This window comes from Nyctibius grandis, chromosome 7 (assembly GCF_013368605.1).
Source record: "Nyctibius grandis isolate bNycGra1 chromosome 7, bNycGra1.pri, whole genome shotgun sequence".
Taxonomy (NCBI): Eukaryota; Metazoa; Chordata; class Aves; order Nyctibiiformes; family Nyctibiidae; genus Nyctibius; species Nyctibius grandis.
Window position 1 is genome coordinate 36656200 of NC_090664.1, and position 22071 is coordinate 36678270.

At 36.7% G+C, this 22071-nt stretch overlaps 1 protein-coding gene across 1 annotated transcript in view; it reads left to right on the forward strand.

Moving 5' to 3' along the window:
• Nucleotides 1–17692, forward strand: part of SLC39A12 (solute carrier family 39 member 12) — a 32840-nt gene extending 15148 nt beyond the window's left edge. The window contains exons 6-12 of the mRNA XM_068405364.1: nt 1608–1780; nt 3047–3199; nt 4402–4512; nt 6831–6894; nt 10599–10757; nt 12167–12354; nt 17564–17692. Of these exons, the coding sequence (XP_068261465.1) occupies nt 1608–1780; nt 3047–3199; nt 4402–4512; nt 6831–6894; nt 10599–10757; nt 12167–12354; nt 17564–17692 (977 nt within the window). The remainder of the gene's footprint in view (nt 1–1607; nt 1781–3046; nt 3200–4401; nt 4513–6830; nt 6895–10598; nt 10758–12166; nt 12355–17563) is intronic.
• Nucleotides 17693–22071: the final 4379 nt, after the last annotated feature.

Genomic DNA, 22071 nt, shown 5'->3' on the forward strand with positions numbered 1-22071 from the left:
AAATTCTATCTATACTTTAATCTACACATGTTAAGCAGCTCGTGGGAATGAGTTGAGCTATCATTCCATGGTGTACAGATTACTTAAACTATGAGTGTGAATTAAAAAAACGTGTTAGATAAGGGAATGAAAGAACACTCGTGGATATCCCAAGAATGGTTATAGGAGAAAGAAATGTAGAAAATAGGAATAATCATTATAGCTCCCCAGAAGGCAGCAGTCCTTCTTTCTTATGTTATCTCTCTTCTCATTACCGGAACACCTTGCAGTCTTTACTGCTTTTATCTTTTCTATGCTACATGCATATGCCCATATTTCAGATGTAGAATCAAGGGTCAAAGAGAGTAAGGAACTTACCCAGGTCATATACAAGGTTCATACAAATTCACAGTTTGAGATTCTCCCAAGTCTAAGGCCATCAGCCCAATCAATGACATTTTAGTGATCTCATAAAGGTGAGAGATCTCTGTAGATGAGAAAAACTGAACTATTCAAACACAGAACAGAATTATAAAGAGCCCTTTCTGCAGCCCTTTCTCTGTGCTTTTTGGCAAAAGAAGGTTTCCATGACCACAGGGACACTTCTGCTGGCTTGAGACAAAGACCTTTAGGTTTGACCTATGTGTGACCCTGTGACCTGAGCACAGGCTCATTAATTTTATTCTCAGTTCTATTTTACTGACAGGCTTTGCTGTTTTGGCTAAGTCACCAAGGCCTGACCTTCCCCAAGTATTTACTATGCTCTTGTTTTTGGATGTGCAGTTTGTGAAATTTACTGTCTGATTTTATGAGGTGCTGAGCACTTGCAGTGCTATTAAAGTGTGAAACATTGTGACACTTTTGAATATTTTGGCATTAGTTCCTTCATGTCTGTTTCTCATCAGTATTTTACCTCCACCGTAAGACTTTTGTACAGATTAATCAGGATTGTGCAAAAGGTTGGAAATGTGAGCAGCGTGTAACTCTGAAGAACTATAAGAGTAACCTTCCAAAAACCCCAGTAATCTGGGAAAAACAGATTGGTGGTCCTGATGTAGTAACTAAGGGAGTGTATGTCCACAACACATTTGTAAACGTAATTTGGACCAAAGAGTTTATGCTTAGAACCTAAATCAGATGCCTACATATGTCTGAGGTTTTAGGCCTTGGTTTGTTTACTGAATATGATTTGGTTAATAACGTGATGTTGACTGTAAAGATACACAGGTGTGGCATGTGAGGGCATGCAATAACAAGCATAAATCTCTCAAGAGAGGAAACAAATGCAGATCAGCATTCACTGTGCTGCTCTGAGTGTCTCTAATCTGCACAGTCACAGTCTATTTAGCTCTTTAAGGTCTGAAATTTGGAAGCACTAGACTGTATTACCTGTAAAGCCTGAAAAAATGAATGTTTTTTTACGCTTCCAATTCTGTCATCTATATCACACATGACTAGAAAAATCTATGTAGCACGATGAATCACATCTCCTCTGTGTGCTTGTACACAGAGGTGGCAGAACATAGCCTCAAAACCAAATACAAATACAAAACAAATACTCAAACACAAATACAAACACTGGACGATTAAAGGTGCACTTGTTTTGTTTCATTTGTTTTTCCCTACAGAATATGGTTACAGTACTGTTGCTGTTTTACTTATTACTATTGGATCTATGTTTGGTACAACCCTCATTTTATTTAACTCCTGTCAAGAAATCTATACACTCATTTTACAGCTGTTTGTCGGTTTGGCTGTTGGGACCCTTTCTGGAGATGCATTGCTACACCTTATTCCTCAGGTAGGTAATACACATTTTGTGTTTTTAAAATGCTGGCACATATGCACATGCACACACACACAGAGAAAAGTTTCATTTAAACCTGACTAATGCTTATCTGTTTAAAATTAAAGCTTTCCATGACATCTGTGAACCAACTACCCAGCATTCCAATTACATTTGCACTTCGTAGTTCAGAGAGAAATTCAAAGTAGAGAGAAGCAGAAATCAATGAATGATGAATTCAGAGAAGATAAGGTTCCTATTTTCACAAAAACTTTTCAGAAAACTCATGAGTCCTGTGCAAGCCAGGTTTCTAGGTGTGTATTAAACTCTTTCATGAGGCAAATTCTGTACTATGTTTTAGGAGAAATAGTTCAAAGGTTGTATGAGGCATCCACAGTCCCCTCCACACATTCTTCCAGAGAACCAGGGGCTATCAGCCTAATTAATCCTGCTGCCTAGAACTGTAATAAAATGAGTGCTATATTTTTTTCCTAAATTAATAAAATAAATTTTAAGAATAGGATAGCGTGTAAAACAGAATCAAATTTTCCATTGTGAATTCATTTATTTTTGACTGAGTCTCCTCTGATATGACACAACTGTTATGAGTAGACTTCAACGGGTCATTGAAAGAGTGCTTCACACCTTCACTTGAGATTCTCGTCAAAATGTTCTTCATACTCAATACATCACCTCTAGAAGCAGAACTGGGAGAGTGGTTTGAGGAAGGCAATTCTCAGTGAACGTCAGACAAATGCGTTTCTTTAAGAAATACCTTTTGAGTGTGAAAGTATTCTCCTTTATCAGTTTTAAGTGACTTATCCAGTAGCCTTTAAAGTGCCCACTTTCAGAGCAAAGGAGGGCTACCATGCTGTGCCACTGGGGAAAAATGGAAGAATATCCACCAGCAGAAAGATTTATGGATTATTTTCAATATGAAGTTTACATTTTAAGATGATGCTTAGTAACTTTTTAGACTTTAAAGATCAATATACTCCAAACAAAATATAATAAATATATATAAAAGGGCAATTTCATGAAACTGTCTCTAAAAATATTGTTCCTTTCAACGTTGTGACATAATGAAGTATAGCAGAGTCTCCTAATAATTCATTTCATCCATCTACTCTTCAGCTGATTAGCTTGAAACACAATTAAATTTGAAAGAGATGGCAAAAGAAAATTTTGAGAATAAATTGAATTAACACATTATGGATTATTCTAGCAAAAATTAAAACATTGCCATTTTAAATTTTTTTATTTTATTTCTTTTTTTTTTAGACTCTTGGTTTGCATAAACATGAAGCACAAGAGGTAGAACATTTCTATGAGGGGAAAGAATATATTTGGAAACTTTTGGGAATAATTGGAGGAATTCATGGATTTTTTCTGATAGAAAAGTGTTTCTTTCTTTTGGTAACACCACGTGACCAGGTAAAGCTTTGTACAATTTATCCTTAAAAAAATCTCTTTTATTTTGAGATTTTACAGAGCACAAAATGTTAAAAAGATTGCTGACAATAATTATCATTTGTATGAGTTAAAATAAGCATTAAAAATAGCTTTCCAAAGTGCTCCTACCAGAGTTACTTTCAATTTCTATTTCACTTTGCTCTGTGGATTTTGTATGTGCTCCATGTGCTTCATGAGTGTGCTTAATATATTTATAACTCAAGAAGGAAACAGTTAATTGAATGTGTTCCATAAGCATACTGTCATGACTAGCACTGGAGCAGGTGGAGAGTGTGTATCCATATGAAATGGACAGTTGTTTACGCTCTGTTTGAAGAGGAGGAAGACATAGATGTAAGCACAAGATATTTTAAAGAAAGATATCTTAAAATTTCCAAATAGTTTTTGACCCCTATCCCAAGCTTTGAAAATCTAGTATGTATGTTGCGGTCAGTAGAACCCAATCCTATATTAATAATATCTTCTTTCTCACTGCCATGCTTATAGTAATTCTATTACTTTATTTCAGTGTGGCTGGTGCCTGAAAATACAATTACACACAAGGATATAATGTAACACAAAGTGTGTTGGCTCATTAAGTTTCCTCAGCATGGGAGACTATCTTAATGTCACTTAAGAAGTGTTTGCTTGTTCTGTTTTACAGAGAGTGTTTTAATGACTGGCCTGATTTAGATAGGCAGCAATGAGTGCCTATTCCCACTATCTTTGAGTCAACCATAAGAATATTATGTGAAATTAATAGAATGAGAGTATTTTGATGTTGGTGATATTTTATTTGTTTGGTAAAAAGTAGTCCTTTATATTACTTATTTGGAGAGGAGGGCTTTATCAGCATCCCACAAATCTTTAAACATGTTCTGCTGAGAACTGGATGAATTCTGAAAGTTAATTTTTAGATCCATCTCAGCTTCAAATTTTAATATTCAGTTTTAAAACAAAATAAGTTTCATTAAACCATTGTGGTTGTCACTGATTTATTTGATTAACTTTTCAGGTTTTTTTTTAATCAAATAAGCATTAGGAAATGTTGATGCTATCTTTTTCAATAGGTTTTATTTTGAAAAAAATAATTCTTATAAATGCTGGACTTTCACAAAAGGCTGAGAAAGACTGCACCTGTGTTCACTGGGTTTCAGAACTAATTGCAAAGCATCTTCATTCAGCAGGGCCTTTCTTTAGTTAATGGGCACTGGGGACATTCCCATGATCTTCCAGTGGAATCTGAATTAAATGAACATTCAGGCAGAGGCAAATCTACTTCAACCATACAGTTGGTAGGTTACCAATATGGCATACTTCCCTGATTTTATATCCTTCTTTCTCTGTTCCTCAAAAAATGAACCAAATTAATGTAATAAATCAGTATTATTTTTCAGTCTTTATTGATTTGTCCTTTATTACATGACACAATTGTCAGGAATCTCTAGATTTTGAAGTTTGTAATGAGCTTTTACAGAGATTTCAAACGGAGATTTTTACAATAACTTTTCTTAAGTGTGTATCAGATTGATATAACAATACACTTCCTGTACTACCATCGTTTGTGGATAAAATTCTTGAAGATTTTCCTCCTCCCTTCTTTTTAAAAATTTATCATATGTAAGGGCGGACTCTCCATGGGAAAAACTTCAGGATTTTTTAGCAGTGAGAGTTAAGTGCATAATTAGTGTACAGATTAAATCTTGGACTGTTCTTGAGCATTTTCCCACAGATTTGAAGAGTAACATAAACAATCTGGATATCTGGGAATGGTGCTTACCTATAAGAAGTTACATAATTTTCTGTTGGTCTGTGGAAAGTATCCAGACAGATATATCTTTGCAAACTAAATTGACTCATACTTTTTAACGTGTTTTCTCTTTTTCCAACAAACCTCTTCAGTTTATATGTAACATCTAGATACACAGGTTCCTGGTTATTTAAATCAGAATCTCCAGAGGTATTCTATCATGTGAACTCCATTTTACTAAAGCAGTTGTGATGGGTAAGAAAGAATCTCATGAGCCACTGCTAATCTCTCACACACAGTTGGGAAACTCTCAATTGAATGCAGAGCAAACAGACAAGTGAAGAATGTTTACTGATTTGTGAGCCACGTCATAGCTTCCTGTTTATGATAATGAATGAGCTCGTCATTCCCCTCAGATGCAAGATCCCCCTAAAGTTATGTATAGATCACATGAACCAGCCTGGCTTAGCTAGTTTGTACCAGAGAAGCCAATTTTTCAGAGTCATGTGAGTAATAGTAAGACAAACACTGGTTGACTAAGAAAAGCTTATAAATCCTTCAGGTCATTGATTAGTCTTGCAGTTTTGACTCAGAGTTCAAAGAAGTGGCATGTGAATAAATATTATAAGAGAAGTGGAACAATTACTGGAATTCATATGATTGGCTGCAATCATGGGAATTAGAGACTTTTATTTTTCCTATAAAATGTAGGATTTAAAAACCAAATCCTTTCCCTTCCTTCCTCATGCCTTTACAGCACATATCCCACATCACAACCAAGCTAATACCAGCCAAGAAACATATCCTGTTTTGCAGCCTGTACACATCTCTGTTATAGTTTTCAGAGCGGTGGCTGCTGTCCCCAGCAAAGCACTCTTCCATGCTGCTGTTGACTCTTCACTGCCTGCCATAATTTGCTTTTTTTGCCAAACAAAGAAAAGATAGTGATCATAAATTCAGTTTTTCTAGTTTCAAACAAACAAGTTTTTTGGCTCATCTCACCCTCAGACAAATTTCTAATAATTTCTTTTGTCAGAAAGAAAAGCCTCAGGGAGGTATGGGGGGAGAGAGATTCCTCATGTTCTCCCTTCTCTCCCCACAGTTGCAGTTTCTGTTAATTAAACATTAGGTCTGGTGCAGCAAATTAACTCTCTAGGATAAGGACAAAGATACTGTCTCTTTCTTCACTTGAAATAAGGGTAAATTTCACTCATCACAGTGCAGTGTACTCATGTGCTGCTATGCCCAGCCGGTGACACCTGATGCTGAGACAAAGCCCTAACTGAAGGCCAAGCAGCGAGGCACTGGAGGCTGTACCACCCTGAAGGAAAAACCCTGTATTTTGAAAGGGAGTGAAACCTACCTATGATCATCTTTTTGAGCCTTGTGTTTTCACAGAGTAACTGTGAAGAACATGAACTCTGAAGAGACTGGTGTCTACCCATTTTTCTCTGTAAATCCTGTAGACACCCTATCCAGCAGGAAACTACGATTATCCGGTCATTACAAAATGAAAAGATACAATCTGAGTTATGATGTCCTTTTTAGATCTGCATTTGGCTCAGATTTTTGTTTTCAAGCAGAAACGTGATTTTCTTGGGTTACAACAGTGCTTATGAATGTCTCTCTTCCTACCTGAGTTAGACTGTAACCTTTTCTGGACAAGGGAGATTTCTTTTTTGTGTGTCTCTGCAGTATCAATCACACTGCCAGTGCTCAATAAATGATTCTAATTATATCTATGCAATTAACAGCAACTATCTTTAATTCAAAAAGCTTTAACTTATTTGATATTTTCCTGTATTTATAGCAGCAGCTGGAAGAGCCCCTTAACACTGATCCATTATCTTTGCTTTTAACTAGAGAAGCCCAGAAGATTCTGAGTCTGCTGAAGTTCCTCCAGAAAGTAAGGCGATCAGCAAAAAAAGTTAGTATCAATAAAAAGACTAGATTAGCAACAGGAAAAGCCTTAAGACCTAAGATGGAATTGAAAGTGTGAAGCTAGCTTAGCTCTGCGTTTGCTATGTGCTACCTCACCACATCTGATGGTGCTTGACTACATAATTAAATATCTTCTTAAAGACCTTTTCAGCTGCCAACCCTGTAATTGTGAAGTTCATTAATCTCATACTGTCCGTGCTTTAGTGTTTGTTTACTCACTGTTGCAAAACATTTTTCTAAAGCCTTTGGTTAAAGGGAAACATTCAAAATTTAATACAAACCAGATTTTTTTAATTGTAAACTTTGCTTGGGCTTTTATTTCTGAAGGTAGTGAAACAATTGGTTTTTTGGCTCACTATACTAATATAATTCTTCTTGCTTCTTCTCTTACATGGTAAAGCAATAGCCTCGTTAAACCAGTAATGTTTTATTACATGTGTGGAAGTATGGGCTCATGATGGCTCTAAGTTTTAGTACAATCTGTTTTCTTCAGAGAGCTTCAAAGTAATTCTTATCTTCTCTGTTTTGTTGCTGCTTACTCCGAAACATGGGAAAATAGAGCATAAACCAAACTCTGGCTTTGACTGTACTTGTGTGACCTTGGTGAATTTAGTAGAGTTGCAGTCATTCAACTGAGGGAATGGCATTTTAATTGAAATCAGTACTATAATTGATTCCCCTTTATTTTGTGATCTCAGATCTCAGGTCATCAGTTTGATTTATTTAACAGTGTCATTATCTTCTTTTAGGTTTCTAATATTCTTCTCTGTTCTTGTGAATTTCATTTCCATTTCTGAGGCATTTGAAATCTGGATTTCCATTTATTCAGTCTCACCTATCCAGCAGTACACAATCCAGTGCCAGTTTCAGTGTGACTATTAGTCCACCTCTAGATGTTTCCATTCCGTTCAATCATCACTACCTGCTAAGCACAAACAAATTTCTAGTGATCTCAATATTATGTGTTCCAAATAACTAAATTTGGCCTATAACTAAATTTGGGGTAGTTTCTCAGTAAAATTCTTTGTTTGGTTCAATTTTTTCCTCATAGCTCAGTTTTACCTCTGTATTAGAAATTAATAAGTGAAACCGTAGTAAGAAAAGGGGGTTGTTTTGTTTTAGGGATTTTTTGAGAATACATATTTTCAAAAGTTTGTGTTGATGCAGTTCTTGTGAATAGCTAAATGCATAAACATACCTGGGTACCTTGGTACTGAGCTAAACTTTTAGGTGTTTTTTTCCAAAATGGAATGGAATCTGCAGCTCTAAGACAGAAGCCTGACATCTCCAGAAATGCCAGACTTCACTGTAAATGCATGGCAAGTAGGGCTGTGAGAGGAATCAGTCACCTTAGATAGCCAGTGAGTAACTCAGAAAGCAATAAGCTACTGGAAGAAAAAGATTTTTCACTGGCCCTTTCCTTCTCATTTATCCACACTTGTTCTATCAATATGTGAAAAGATCAAACAGTAGCGTTTTTTCTATTTGGTATACTTAGTGAGACGTTACATTAACTAGAAATATTTTTGCTGTATGAGTAATGAAAATGTTGGAAAAAAGATCTATTTATGGATAAATGTTTGCTTTAAACTTTTATTCAAAGCTTAAAAAGAATCATCTATAGTGGGAATCCTGCACCCATTAACTTTATGAAAATTACAGAATAGAATTTTTTATGAGTTCCAATCCCTGATTTAAGCAGAGAAAATAATCAAAAAGAAATGTAGGATTGTTTAAGAAGAGGCTTTGTAGAAATGGTTAGGATAATAAGTCAATAGTTAATAGTTACTGTTGCAGCAATGTAATGCAGTGAGATAATTGCCAGTAACAAATTTGCCTTAAAATATGCTGAAAGCAAATTAAGATAAACATTCAGATTTGTTTATATATGCATCTTCTTAACTTTCAGTCAAGTAATTTCACAAAGCTTACATTTGCAATTGCTCCATAATGTTAACCTGATCCCTGTGTTATACTATAGACAACATGTTGGTGTGAGTTCAAGTAATTATGGTACATCTTCTTCAACAATCAGATAGTTGAATAAAACAGACTAATATCTCAGGGCAGGCCATGATTTCATCCTCTCCAGTGCTTATTACAAATCACAAACTTGATGTTGTGCAGCAATCTATTATTTCTATCTAACTCATGCTCTGCGCTATTGATTATAAACTGCCCATAGTGTTTAGAAAGAACTGTGCAAACTGGGGACATCCATGTCTGGCTCTGTAAGCTGGCAGGAAAATCTAACAAGCCTGCCAATTTTTCTGAACCCGCAGAGCTCCCAGGCAACTAGGGAGGATTTTCTGAATACAGTTGTTAGGCTTTTATGTGCTGTGTGTTTTTTTATAATAGTCTGAAGACTTCAATTCTAGCCAGTTTCTGTAAGAAAAACATCTCCCCTATCACTATAAAATGGTCATCTCTGGAAAAACATTACTGAAGTGAAACCTTGTGATAACTATGTTCAGACAGTTTTGTGCAGCTCCACATTAGCTGCTTAGACTGTCATATTATGTCTGTGTGGGGCCATCAAAAGTCAGGAAAATACATGTTTAGGGTCCAAATCACGACCCTGCTTCTTCAGGCATAAAAGCAACCCTTTACAAAGTGTTGGGTCCCTACTGTGTAGAGGGAAGCTGAATGAGTTTCCTGAGAGGCCTTAGGATGTCCTGCTTGTATGATTATGGTTAAAATGGATGGAACAAAGTACAGGATAGGGGAGGCAGTCATATGTTGCTGAGCCTAGACATTGAGCCTATGTATGGAAGCTCATTGCTACATGAAGGGACAAAATCCCTCCCCGTGAATCCATTCAGCGTGCTACTGAGCTGTCTGGGCTACAGACTGGACAGAGAGACTGTCCCTAATTCCCTAGCTTGATTTCAGTACTTGTAGCACTAGTAGCACCCTTTCCACTCATGTCAGATGCCTGACCGTGAACATCCAATGTGCTGTTCCACAATAAAGCAAGGTCACAGAGCAGTATGGGAAAGAAAAACAGCCATCTGCATCCATGAGTGATGCTGCAGACAGGAGTACTATGAGCATAACAGCCATTAATTGACTGGAACAAAAGTTGAAAATGCGCATGCTGTAACGCTGTACTAATAGTGTTACTCCAAGGCTCTTTGCCTTTCATCTCCATCTTTCACTGTAATACAATCTCATAAAAAGCCAACTCTGAAAATATTCCTCAGTAGTAATACTAAAATGAAGAGCTGCTTGAGACCAAATATTCATCTTCACTATAGCTGTGCAATTCTGTGAGTGACAGTGGAAAAACTCCTATTAAGAAAAAAAATAACATCTAGGAAAACTTGTGTGAATTTCAGCAACCAAAGAAAGATTAATGGGAACCCTTAGGATATATCATGAGACTGGACTCCAGCCTAATTCTAATTTTTTGTCTAATAGTTGACCTAGTAGAAATAAGGAAGCTACTTCCTGGTATTTGCATCTCTGAATTATTCTACAACCTACTTTTTTGTTTCAAATGTATTGAAGGAAGTGTAATAACAAGGACAAAACAGATAAACACTATTTTCCTCTGATTATTATGACTTTTCATAATGTTACATATGAGGTCACAAAAAAAACCAAATCATTTGTAACATAGCAAAAATCTGTCTGTGTTAAAACTTCTGGGCTTTTTTGTTGTTTGTTTGTTTGTTTGTCTTTTCCCAGGTAAAAAAATTAGCTTGTTAGCAATAATGGTTCTGGTGGGTGACAGTCTTCACAATTTTGCTGATGGCTTGGTAATAGGAGCAGCATTCTCATCCTCAACAGAAACAGGTGTGACAACGACTATTGCTATTTTATGCCATGAAATTCCTCATGAAATGGGTAAGAAATATATATGTGCATTTCTCCTGATTGGTTTTGTAGTTCCAGGTTTTCCAAAGAATTCTTTCCTGTATGACATTAGTGGGAATTCTTCTTGCTTGTAGCGTCATGGTCTATAACATTAATGTGTGAGATGGACGTATAAAAAGGCTGTGTTCTTCTCTTTCCCCTTCACAAAAAGGAGAGAAGGCTTCTGCCCTCATTGTTGGATACAATCTCATTTATCCTTCTCCACATGTAAATGCCATCAGGTCAGAGTGGCCCTTTATTCTCATGCGTATAGACACAAAAAATAGTAAGCTGTGATCAAGAGCTATGTGTGCCCGACACAATGGGCTGTCTAAGATTTTTAATACACAGCAGAGCCATTTAACAATGTATTCTTCACGCTACCCTCATTCCTGCTGCTAATCAAGAATAACAAGATAAAAAAAAAAAGATGTGTGACCCATTTTACTACCAGGCAGGACAGGAAGATAGTTCTATTGAACAGTGTCCTCAGTTATCTCCTTGTGGTAAATATTTCAGTGAGGATGAAGTTGTTCTTGTCATTGTGTTGATGAACATATATAAGCAGGCAAATTTGAGATCAGAACTGTGGATTCTCATTTCTATTTTTAAATGACTGGAGATTTCATGTGCTGTCTATGTACAAAACTTCCCCAAACAAAAAGGTGGGATGGGAATTTGCTGTAAAACTGGTAACTCTTGTTTGCATAGCAAAGAAATTACCAAAATACTGAGCATCTAACTCCAAAGACAGACTTTCTTAATTCTGGGGCAGTAGTGCCCCAGTGTCAAAGTGGCATTTCTACACTCACAGAGAAGGATTTTCAAAATCTTCTACTGTGGATCTGTTATGAAATCATTTCTTTTAGAGGAAAAATCTGTGATGGGATTCTGATGTACAATTTACCAAAGTTAATTAGGCCTGAAATCAGTGGAATTAAACTGAAATCAGACTGGAATAGGTTTTTCTGACTTGCAGCACCTGTAAAACACTCAAAGGCCATGCTGCAAATATCCTCACATGATTTGAACTGGCAAGTTCCCAATCGAGAAAGATTTAGAAACTCTGGGAAAGCATGTGACTTCACTTTTGCGTGTATCCAAGTTGGAAATGCCACAGAACATCGAGAACTAACAGAAAGCCACTCCTGTGTACTGTATGCTATATTTAGGAACAGCTAAACAAATACAAGTCAATATGGGTTTTGGTTTTGTTTTTTGTTTTTTTTTTCCACACAGAATGAGTTTATAACTAATTCTACAGAAATCTAAGGGCAGGCCTTCATCATTCACTATCTTTGTGCTTATCTTAATTATTTTCCTTCATTTTTTATTACCAAGAATCTTACAAATGCATTTATCATCTAAATAATAAATTTTACGTCTTTTTGTCTATGCAGGAGATTTCGCTGTGCTGCTAAGTACAGGGCTCCCCACGAAGACTGCAATTTTGATGAATTTTATAAGTGCGCTAACAGCATTCTTAGGACTTTATATTGGCCTTTCTTTATCAATTGACCCATGCATTCAAAACTGGATCTTTACTGTTACAGCTGGAATGTTCTTGTATTTATCTTTAGCAGAAATGGTGAGAACTTCAGTCTATTGTTATACTTTCCTTTTAACATAGCCACATCACAGATGAGTGTCAGACAAATGCAGGTGGCTTAACTTGGAGAGAAAACGGGTTCATAGGCTTCTTGGGAAGAGCATGTCATCTGCCCTGTGTGTGTACAGTGCTTGGAACAAGTCTGGTTTTGTATGGCATCACTGCATGATAGGTGTAATTAGTAATAAAAAGGTGAAATAAAGGCTATTAAGAGGTTAATATATGAGAAAGGCATGAAGGACTTTTAAAGGGGGAAAAGGTAAACAATATATTTTTAGGCCTGATAGAGTTACTTAGTACAGCATAAAGAAACATTTGAACCTGCAGGGTTTTTTAAAATCTTCAAGAAATTGGTTGCTTTTTTTTCTTTTTACTGCCCTTTTCTTTATATATTTTTCACCCATTGTTTCAACACGAATTTGCTCTTTCTGAACTAAAATGCAGATGCTTATTCTGTGTTCTTTCTGGCCAGCCTTTCTATCTCAGAGAGGTCTGGATGAGCTCCTAAGCAATTCAAAACCCATCAGATATTGTATCTACTTTTTCATATTTGCCCATCATTTTTCACACTCACAGTTCAATAGCAATGATCCGACTATAGAAAAATAAAGTGTGAAGATATACATTAGGAGAAAGGTCTAAGGACTGTAGAAGAATGTGATGGAATCATAACTCACACAGATGCCTCAGGCCACATCATTTATTGAAAAGATGGCTGACTGTTACACTTGTAACAGTGCATAACTTAATTACCTTGCCAGCTTATTTTAAATGTCATATAGCTCTTTAACCTACGTGTGTTAATGTAAAGTTACTTGTAAGCTTCTGAACAAAGACCAAATATTTTGAGTGATTAGATCAAGAAGGGGGAAAAAACAGAGGTCTGTCTCTTCATAAATTATTACTATGTTTTTCCCAAGCCTGGCTGCCTCTCTGTTCTGTTCACTACCACCCCCCACACGATGCCTGAGATATCATTTGCCAGGTTCAAGCACGATATTTTAAACCTGTTATGCCATGCCAGTATTATAACCTATTTAAAAATCTACTTGTAATAATTGACCTTAGACCTTGGGTGTATTTTAGTCTATTTTTGCTACTGTAACAAAAGTAGAGTGAACATAAAGTACTCCTAAAGAGTTTATGAAGTAACTGCCTGAGGATTGTGGATGTGTCAACAGTCCTGACTGAGGTGGTAAATAAGAGACAAGAACCCTGTGTACCAAGTTGCATCTTGTTCTGACACAGAGAAATTTGGAAGTGAGGCTGCCAACCTACTCAATAGGCAAGGTTTTACTAATGTGCCTAAGAGTGATTTAGGCATATTTTTCCTTCAGTATAGGATCAGCATCCATCAGGGATCGACAAGCTCCCAGAACAACACCATGGCTTTCCCTGAGTCTTCAAAGCTATGTGCCAACTGTAAACCCCGAGAGATGACACAGTTCCAGGCAGAGACAGGGACAAGTTTTTCCCATGTTTTCAGCTTGTCACCATAATCTTGTTCTTGATGTGAAGAGGAGAAAGAAGGGAGAGGAGAGGATCTTGTTTCTCTCACCACCCTTTTATTAATAGAGATTCCAATCAGCCTTTCTCTGCATTTTGTCAAAAGAACTGCCATTGGGTTGCTCACCTAGTTGTGTCAGAATTGCAAGTGTTGAATAATACAGGTATTATTTTATTTAAAAAAATATTCCTGCAGTACTGCAGGAATCTATAGATCTGAAAAGTTTTGTATGTTTGTATAGTATATCTCAAAAGAAAATCAGCCATGCTTTATGTATTTTTCAACTTTCTGCACAGAAGTAACTTCTATTTTCTGCTGCATTCTCATCTACAAACAGCAGTCATCAGTGTTGCTGCCAATGGGGTACAAATACCAAATTGTGTACAAAGCTTAACTATAATTTTCAGTATTTGTTTTATGGGCTTTCATGTATTCATGTGCTTGTCAGAGAAGCAGTTAAATAAGAGAACAGCAATTAAATAAGACTGAACAGCCTCACTGGTTTCTGTGCTGAGAAACGTTGAGGGGTATGAGGTGGAGGTTCGTTGACAGGACAGCATTGTGAGATTGCTGCCGCAGTCAAGGTTGCACAAAACTACTTCTGTGATTAATTAAATGTTTTTCATTTCTACAAATAGCATTCTAGCTCCATTAACAAGTAGGGTAGGTTAATAATTTTTAAAATCTGAGGAAAAGGCCAAAAGATAAAATTATTTATATCCTTCATAATTTTTCACCAAGGAATTGTGCAAAACTTCATCTTCTCCATAAACAGGGAAGGTGGAAGGGAGGAGTATTTTGTCTTGTGAATGTGTATGCGCAGGTGTAATATTGCAATGTAAATTGTTTGTTGCTTCAGGATATGCGTGTGAGTAAACACCTGTAATATTGTGGGTTTAGTTGTTTCACCAAAATTAAATCCCCTGAAAACTAGATTTTTATGAGCAGTATAGTGAGATTTTTTGGTACTTGATGTCTGTTTAGAGGTCATTAGTTTAATCATACCTTTGCACTGTTTCCAAAGATCCTTTCATTAATAACATACCTTTTCTTTAACACAAATTTAATCTGAATTGAAACTTGAGACACCAATATATGGAATGGAACAGACCAACTCACTCCTAATGAACTAATTCTTTGACAAATCATGTCCCCTTCTCCTCTTGGAAAATAAACTTGAAAATCCTTTATCAGCCTCTCAAATGAGAATCTATGAAGTAATCATTATGGATATTTATGAAATCACATGTATTGTATTAAACCCCAAGGACTGGGTTGTCATTTCTGAGTGATTGTACAGATCATATTGGTTTATATGGTTCCTCACTAGAAAGACTTGCTGTCTAATTTGAAAGGAGGAGATAGAAGCAAGAAAGACAACAGGATATCAAAGAAATAGGAGCTAGCCAGCCACCCCCTGAGGCAACTAACTGATGTTTTCTCTGACTAACCTTAAAAATCTTTCTATTTTTGGAGAAAAAGGGGTCTTTTAAAAGTGACTTATTGGGCTGGTGCAGTGCAGCAGTCATGCCAAATATGCCCCAGCTTGGTAGAATTCTTGTTTAGCCAGCACATGGTTGAGAGCCCCTCATGCCTTCCTTCAGCATGCTGCTTCCTAATTCTTCGTATCTTTAATGCGCTCATGATAACATGAGCTGGAGTGGGAATAGAGTAGTCCCTTGATCAACAGTAACTCTTTTGCCTCTAACAGACTTCAAGCATTAGCAAGCGTGATGGCATCCAACAGCTCGGATGTGGTGCTGTCTTCCCTTAATTTGTGAAGTGGTTTGCATCTGCCGGTTGAATAGGCTTGTGCTTCCTAAACAAGAAGTTTTCTCTGCTGTACCACACTCATTTGTGTTCAGAGAGAGTTGAGGAACCACAGCTGATACTGTGTCATCAATCAGCTTTTATTTTCAAAGAGATAAGCAGGGATGTCACACTAGGTAAAGCTATAGAAATGGTCTGTGTTCTTGATAACATGCACATAGGTTAGGTGGAGGGAGCAGAGACCTGCACTGGACATAGAAGGGGTACTACCTGCTGAGAATTCCTTTTTAAAACTTTCTTAGGAACCTACTGTGCATGTGTGTAACTCATAAACTGGCACTGACAGCGATAAGAGAAAATACTAGCTTTTGCAGTGAGACGGGAAAAAGTTTCCTATTTAAAGAACTTGTTCACTCAGACACTGGGGAAGAGGACAAAATAGACTGATTATAAGGATAAATAAGAAAGACCAAAGGCTTGGAACCCTGAATTCAGGCCTGGGTCTTAATTAACGTTTTTTACTTACATATACAACAAAAACCACATGCTCCGAACACTTACAAGCTGTCAGTTCAGATTTTGATTTACATCAGAACTTTGAGGTGTTTACAGTTACTTTAGATTAAAAGCTTCTGATGATCCTTCAATATAAATTAAATATAACTACATGAGTTTCTAAGATGTGAATTTGTACCATAATTTAAACCACTGCCTAGTTGTTACGAAAATCCAGGACGTATGGGTTTGCCTGTTATTTTTACACAAAACTTGAAAGTGGAGACAGATTTTTCGCTAGTTTTCTTTTGGGCCCATGCCAACTTCCAGAGAAAGAAAAGTGCAGGACAAGCAGACCCAGAGACCCCCCTCTGACCGAGGGAAGGACAAGCATAGCAAACAGATGCAAGGATACCCTGTTAGCCTCCTTGGTCAGCACCACTGCACTGTCTCCCGGTGGCTGACACTGTTACAGCTCCTGTGAGGAGGCTCTAAAGAGCAGAGGAAATAAGTAGCTTCATTCAAGCACAGGCTGCGAGTGGAGCAGGAAGGGATGATGGGCGAGTGCCAGGACCACTCGCTCTTGAAGTCCACAACAAATAGACAAAAAAACCAAAACCCAACCTAAACCAAAAGTTAGTACCAGGCCATTGCTCTATATTTATTTCCAAAGTTGACGTGAAAGTATCAGCAGTCATTAGTGTCTCCCCTGGTGTCTATAATACCTAAAGCATAAATACTAAGAGAGTCTGAGCCTGAGGCTTCATTTTCACAGGCTGAGACATACATTTTGTTTAAAACTTTGATAAAAGAGACCATGTAGGGTGGAACGTCAATGTAAGTAGCTTTTAATATGATTATAAACAGCTGCTTCTCCTTTATTTGATTTAAAACTCACAGAGAAAAATATTAAATGTCATTTTTTCAAGCATATTTTAAAAATCCTGTTTTCTACTTGTATGTTTGCTAAAACCCAAGTAAATAGGAGTGTTGCCAGTTATTTCAGTAAGAGCAGGATTGACCCTATATATAGTAATAAAACAAAAAATCTCAAACAAGTTTATTCCCACAAAAGGGAATCGCTATTTTTACTAAATAAGCATTTCCTTATTGACAGCTGTATAAAATTACTAAAAGCTATTGAGAAGCTAACAAATTTTGGAATCTCATTTATAATTCTTGTCGGTGCTAGTAAAAGAACCAAAATGGATAGAATTTGATTAATTTAAATATTTCATTGTGGAGATCAGCATTGTTACAATGTACAGAACATGCTACAGATTAATAGCTATATTCAGAAACTTAGCATTTTGAAAGTTTTTTTTTTAATGAAGTTTGCCTTGTTTTCCCATAAGACTTTTTTTCCCAGAGATTAATATATCTGGCTCTCATTCTGGTGTCTTATTCTTTTTTTAGCTTCCTGAAATGACTCATATTCAGACACGGCGACCCTGGTTGATGTTTCTCCTACAGAACCTTGGATTACTATTAGGCTGGCTTTGCCTCTTACTTTTGGCTATATATGAACAGAAAATTAAAATATAAGTTTTCTATTGGAAATCTTGAAGTACCACTTGTGACAGTGGATAGCATTCTTCACAATTTTGTCATGTCTGCCATAGTGATATATAAATTAAGTTGCTGGGATTTTTATATCTGAACAGTAGATAACTATTTCACTTTATTAACTTATTGTTCAGATTTTGTAATATTTTTTGTAAACATGAATGTTTAGAATTATGTTTTATTTGTTACTGAGTTTACCAGATCCCATGCTCAAACTCACAGGAGCTTTTGATTAGTTTTTATTGAGACTGTTCTAGTTGAATGCTCTAAGTGATCTCTGCCAGTCTGTTTGAAGAAAAGAATAAAACATTTTTATATGCAATAATTAAAGTGGACTAACCATAGCTGAATAATTTGAAGCAGAAATGTTTTTTGCCTCTTAGTACAAAGAATAAATGTATTTCTATAAAACTAAAAAGTATAGCAAAACTAAGCTGTTAAATGGCATACATCAATCGCACAATATCTGCACTATCTATCTACTTCGTCAACATGAAGATCCTCAGTAGCCATATCTTACTGGTCCACTGTGGCAGGTAAAAAATGACAAGTGTAAATGTTGAAGTTTATGATCTAGAAATCTGAGAATGCCCTTTTCTGACTGTAATATAGTTTCTCTTATGTGTAATGGAATCTGTGACAGTCAAGCATTGGTCTATAGTAACTGTCAGAGTAACCACCCGCCTTCTGCATTATCCCACCTCTGATGGTTGCTCATAGCAAATGCTTATGAAGGTTTATAAGAAATATGTTTAAATTCTTTTTCCCTGATATGCCTTCCAGGCTCCTCAAATCAAGGGATTCTTTGAGCCAGATGTTGCTTCTTAGCCATCATGTTTAATAAACACCACTAGTACCTTCCCGTCAGCAATTAACTTATTCATAGATGCGCGATGTGCATTATTGAAAGAGCTTTTTCAATTGTCTAAAGTGCATGTAGCTGTGCTCTCTTAGGGCCTCCCTGCAACCCCCTCCATCCTGAGTGATTGTTGTGTAATTAGTCCTCTTGATTTCAAGGGAATTCTGCATAAGTGGAGATGACTCATTTAATTTAGTATTGCAGAATCAAGCCTGAAACAAATATACAAATTCTGCCCTGATTTTGAGGTGCTGAGCAACCTCCAGGAGGTACTAAGCAGCACTCAGCTGTGCGATTTCTGCTACTTACACGCTATCAATTTTTGGTGTAAGGACCCCCCCCGCCACCTAATTTATATTTTTGTATAAGAATTGAGATGCATTCTTTCTCCCTCCTCGGACGAATTGTGGAAATAGGGAGAGCAAATTACAGAACAAAGATATATTCTTTATGCAGCAAGAGGATATTTTCCTTGTCTTAACGCAAGCTTGAAACATGGCTACATTATGACACACTATGACTGTCTCACAATGTGTCCTGTGTTTATTTGACAGCTCCTAGTGAAGGTACAAATATTCTCATGTTACAGAGGGGAATAGAGTCTACTTTCCTAGAGCAGACTGTCAGAACTGTAATTTCTCAAAGGCTTCCTGGGCACCATACTACCTTGTCAACAAAATGTAAAGTGAAAATAATTCTGAATCTCATTGTTTATAATAGCCCAGATTCATGGGCTTATGAACCCCTAGTCAAGCACAGAATTACCCTTGGGAAAAACACCTAAAAATAATTTTAAAGGTAGGTATGCACTCATTTTCAGTGCCTGTTAGTTATGAGAATCTGTAGCAAACACCCCAGTGCACATCTAAATTTACATCTAGGCATTTACATACCTTCAAAAACCCTTGTCCCAGACAATTTATCCAAGGTCACACAGTAAGTCTCTGTCTGACTAGGGAAATGAACTGAGCTGTTTTAAGCCCCAAAGTAAAATCCTAGCTTGTTTTATTTAGGTGTGCAAATATTATGACTGCTTTTTCTGTTGATTTACCTTTGAAAGATGAGCTGAGAAGCCTCTCTCATCTTTCTCTGATGCTTCTCTTTGAATAGTTTACATTTTCCAGGAGTTTGTGCTTGCTTTTAATAAGGTAAGATTTTTTTAAAAGTGGTTTCCCAGTATTTCGTCTGTTTGTATTGGCACCAAGTCACTCCATGACCTTCAGCTGTGACAGTCAATTCAAGCAATAGCAGGACACCACTGGACGTAAGCAAAATCTATTCTTGTATCAGATGGTGCAAATGAATATTGGAAACATTTGTTATTTCAAAGAGAAGAGCTACCATAGTTTGAATGTTTATGTATGCATAATGTTTACTACCACAGAAAACAAGATGACCAATATGACCATATTTTGGCAATGTTTTTGTATTCTGAAATATTTTTCGACTATTTATTAATGTGTTGGAAAGAGGGCAAGTAATTTCTGGCAGTGTGTACTTTAAAGTTGCATATGAGCATAGGTTCACATCCTGACATGATCTGTAAACATATTGTGTCCACATCTGTTCAGAAAATGCCATCGTTTGGCTGTGTATATTTATCAGGTTTCTTGATCACATTTAATAACCAAGTTTATTTACACAGCTTCCATTGCAGGCACAAATATGTTGATCAGAATGCCAGTTAGTCCTCATTTCTGCCACAGAGCTCATATGCTTTTGTGGTATTTGTCTATAAGTGAGCAGTTCTGTCACCATTTTGCCCTGGTGTCAAGTCTGAACACCTGAAGTCTTGTTAGCGCGCGGAAGTTTGAATTCCTATGGCACTTGTGCGAGAACTTATCTCACTTCTTAAAGTTGCTGCCATTGCTGTAATTCTCTTGACATCAGTGTCTTTAAAAAGATACTGAAGGTGGAGTATTACCACGTGTAAAACAAGACTAGACTGTATATTAGGAACAAAGCATCATACAGAGGGCTGGAAACTGTTCCCATAGGTCACTGAATTAGGAAAGTAAATCAGTTTAAACCTGCAGGATTCATCTTTTTTGTCAACGCTCTCTGAAAATCCCAAGAAAAAGGATAGAAGAATATGGTTTTGTGTTCTTACAAAAGAGGAGGTGGTGCACAAGTATTCTTATGATGCATTCTCTTTCTGTTTGTTTTAAATTCTGTAGAGTTTATTCATACAGATTTCAAACAAGACTCTATTTAAAGCCAGGTATTTCTTCCTGTTCCTCCAAACCTAACAGACAGAGAGCATAATATGCCAATGTTTTTCATTGAGTCAAATCCTGAGTAAGGACTGCAGAACTTCATCACTTGCAGCCCTTAAATCATGACTAGATATCTCTCTAAGAGGTATGCAATTACTCAAACAGATGTTATGTGCTTGATGGAGAGATTACTCGGTGAGGTTTTACAGCCTGTCAGGCAGTTCTGACTAGATAATCATAATGTTCCTTTGAAACCCTAAAATATATGAATCTATAGATACAGAAATTTTTCTGGAAGAAGCTGGTTAGTATTTCTCTCTTTCATCTATTCTTAGGTTTCAGGCACTCTCAAGATGAAAAAGATAGAAAATATCTTGCTTTCCTACACAGAAAATTATAGTGAAAAGGAAAGGTTGAAAGAATTTGTTTGCTACAGTATTTTTTCTTGGAAGTTAAATGGCAGAGTGCCTCATAAAAAATACTTCCAATTCCAAACTACCAGGGATCCTAAGCATAAGAGAGCTGACCTTGTACCTCTCTTTTCTGTATATGTTACAGATTACCCAGTGACTCCTAAGATAAATAGTACCTTCTTTGCAGCCAGCTATGGTAATGCCGTTAGAAGCTTCTGGAGCTCATCTGCATGTTTGAAATACTGCCATCTATTCCTTCACTGTATTTTATGCTTTAGGCATGAATGTGGCATTTCTCCAGAGACAAAAAATACATTTTTCATATAAGAAAACATGGTTAGTTTTGATACGTATATTTGGATTGTTTTTCTTTCACCTTGCCATTGCATTTGAGAAAGCATATTATCATCGTAACAATTTTTAGCCTGCAGCTAGCAACCAAAAACAGGTTTATATCAAAGTAAGGATTAGGGCTGATACTTTTATAATAAAGGCATACTTTATCAATGTTGTTAACTTTTCTTGCTTTACTGTAACCTTTTGTTGAGTCTTCCTCTCATTTAAAAATAAGCTGCCTTCTATTGTGAGTGTAGCTGTAGGAATGTGACTACAGAAAATACAAGCAGTAGTTACACAATGGCTTTAATCAAAACAAAAAGTCCTGCGATTTATTTTACTAGACCCACCTTCATTCCTTTCTCCCCAAAAGAACAAAAAATCCACACGCGGAGCTGTTGCTCTGGGTCACGTAGGGCAATGCAAGAAGTGCCTTCTTCCTTTTATGTCTCTGATAACAGGACCAAGCACAATGGGAGACCCTGCGTAGACGTCTGGTTGCATTGAAGTCACTGCCAAGCTCCCATCGGCAGG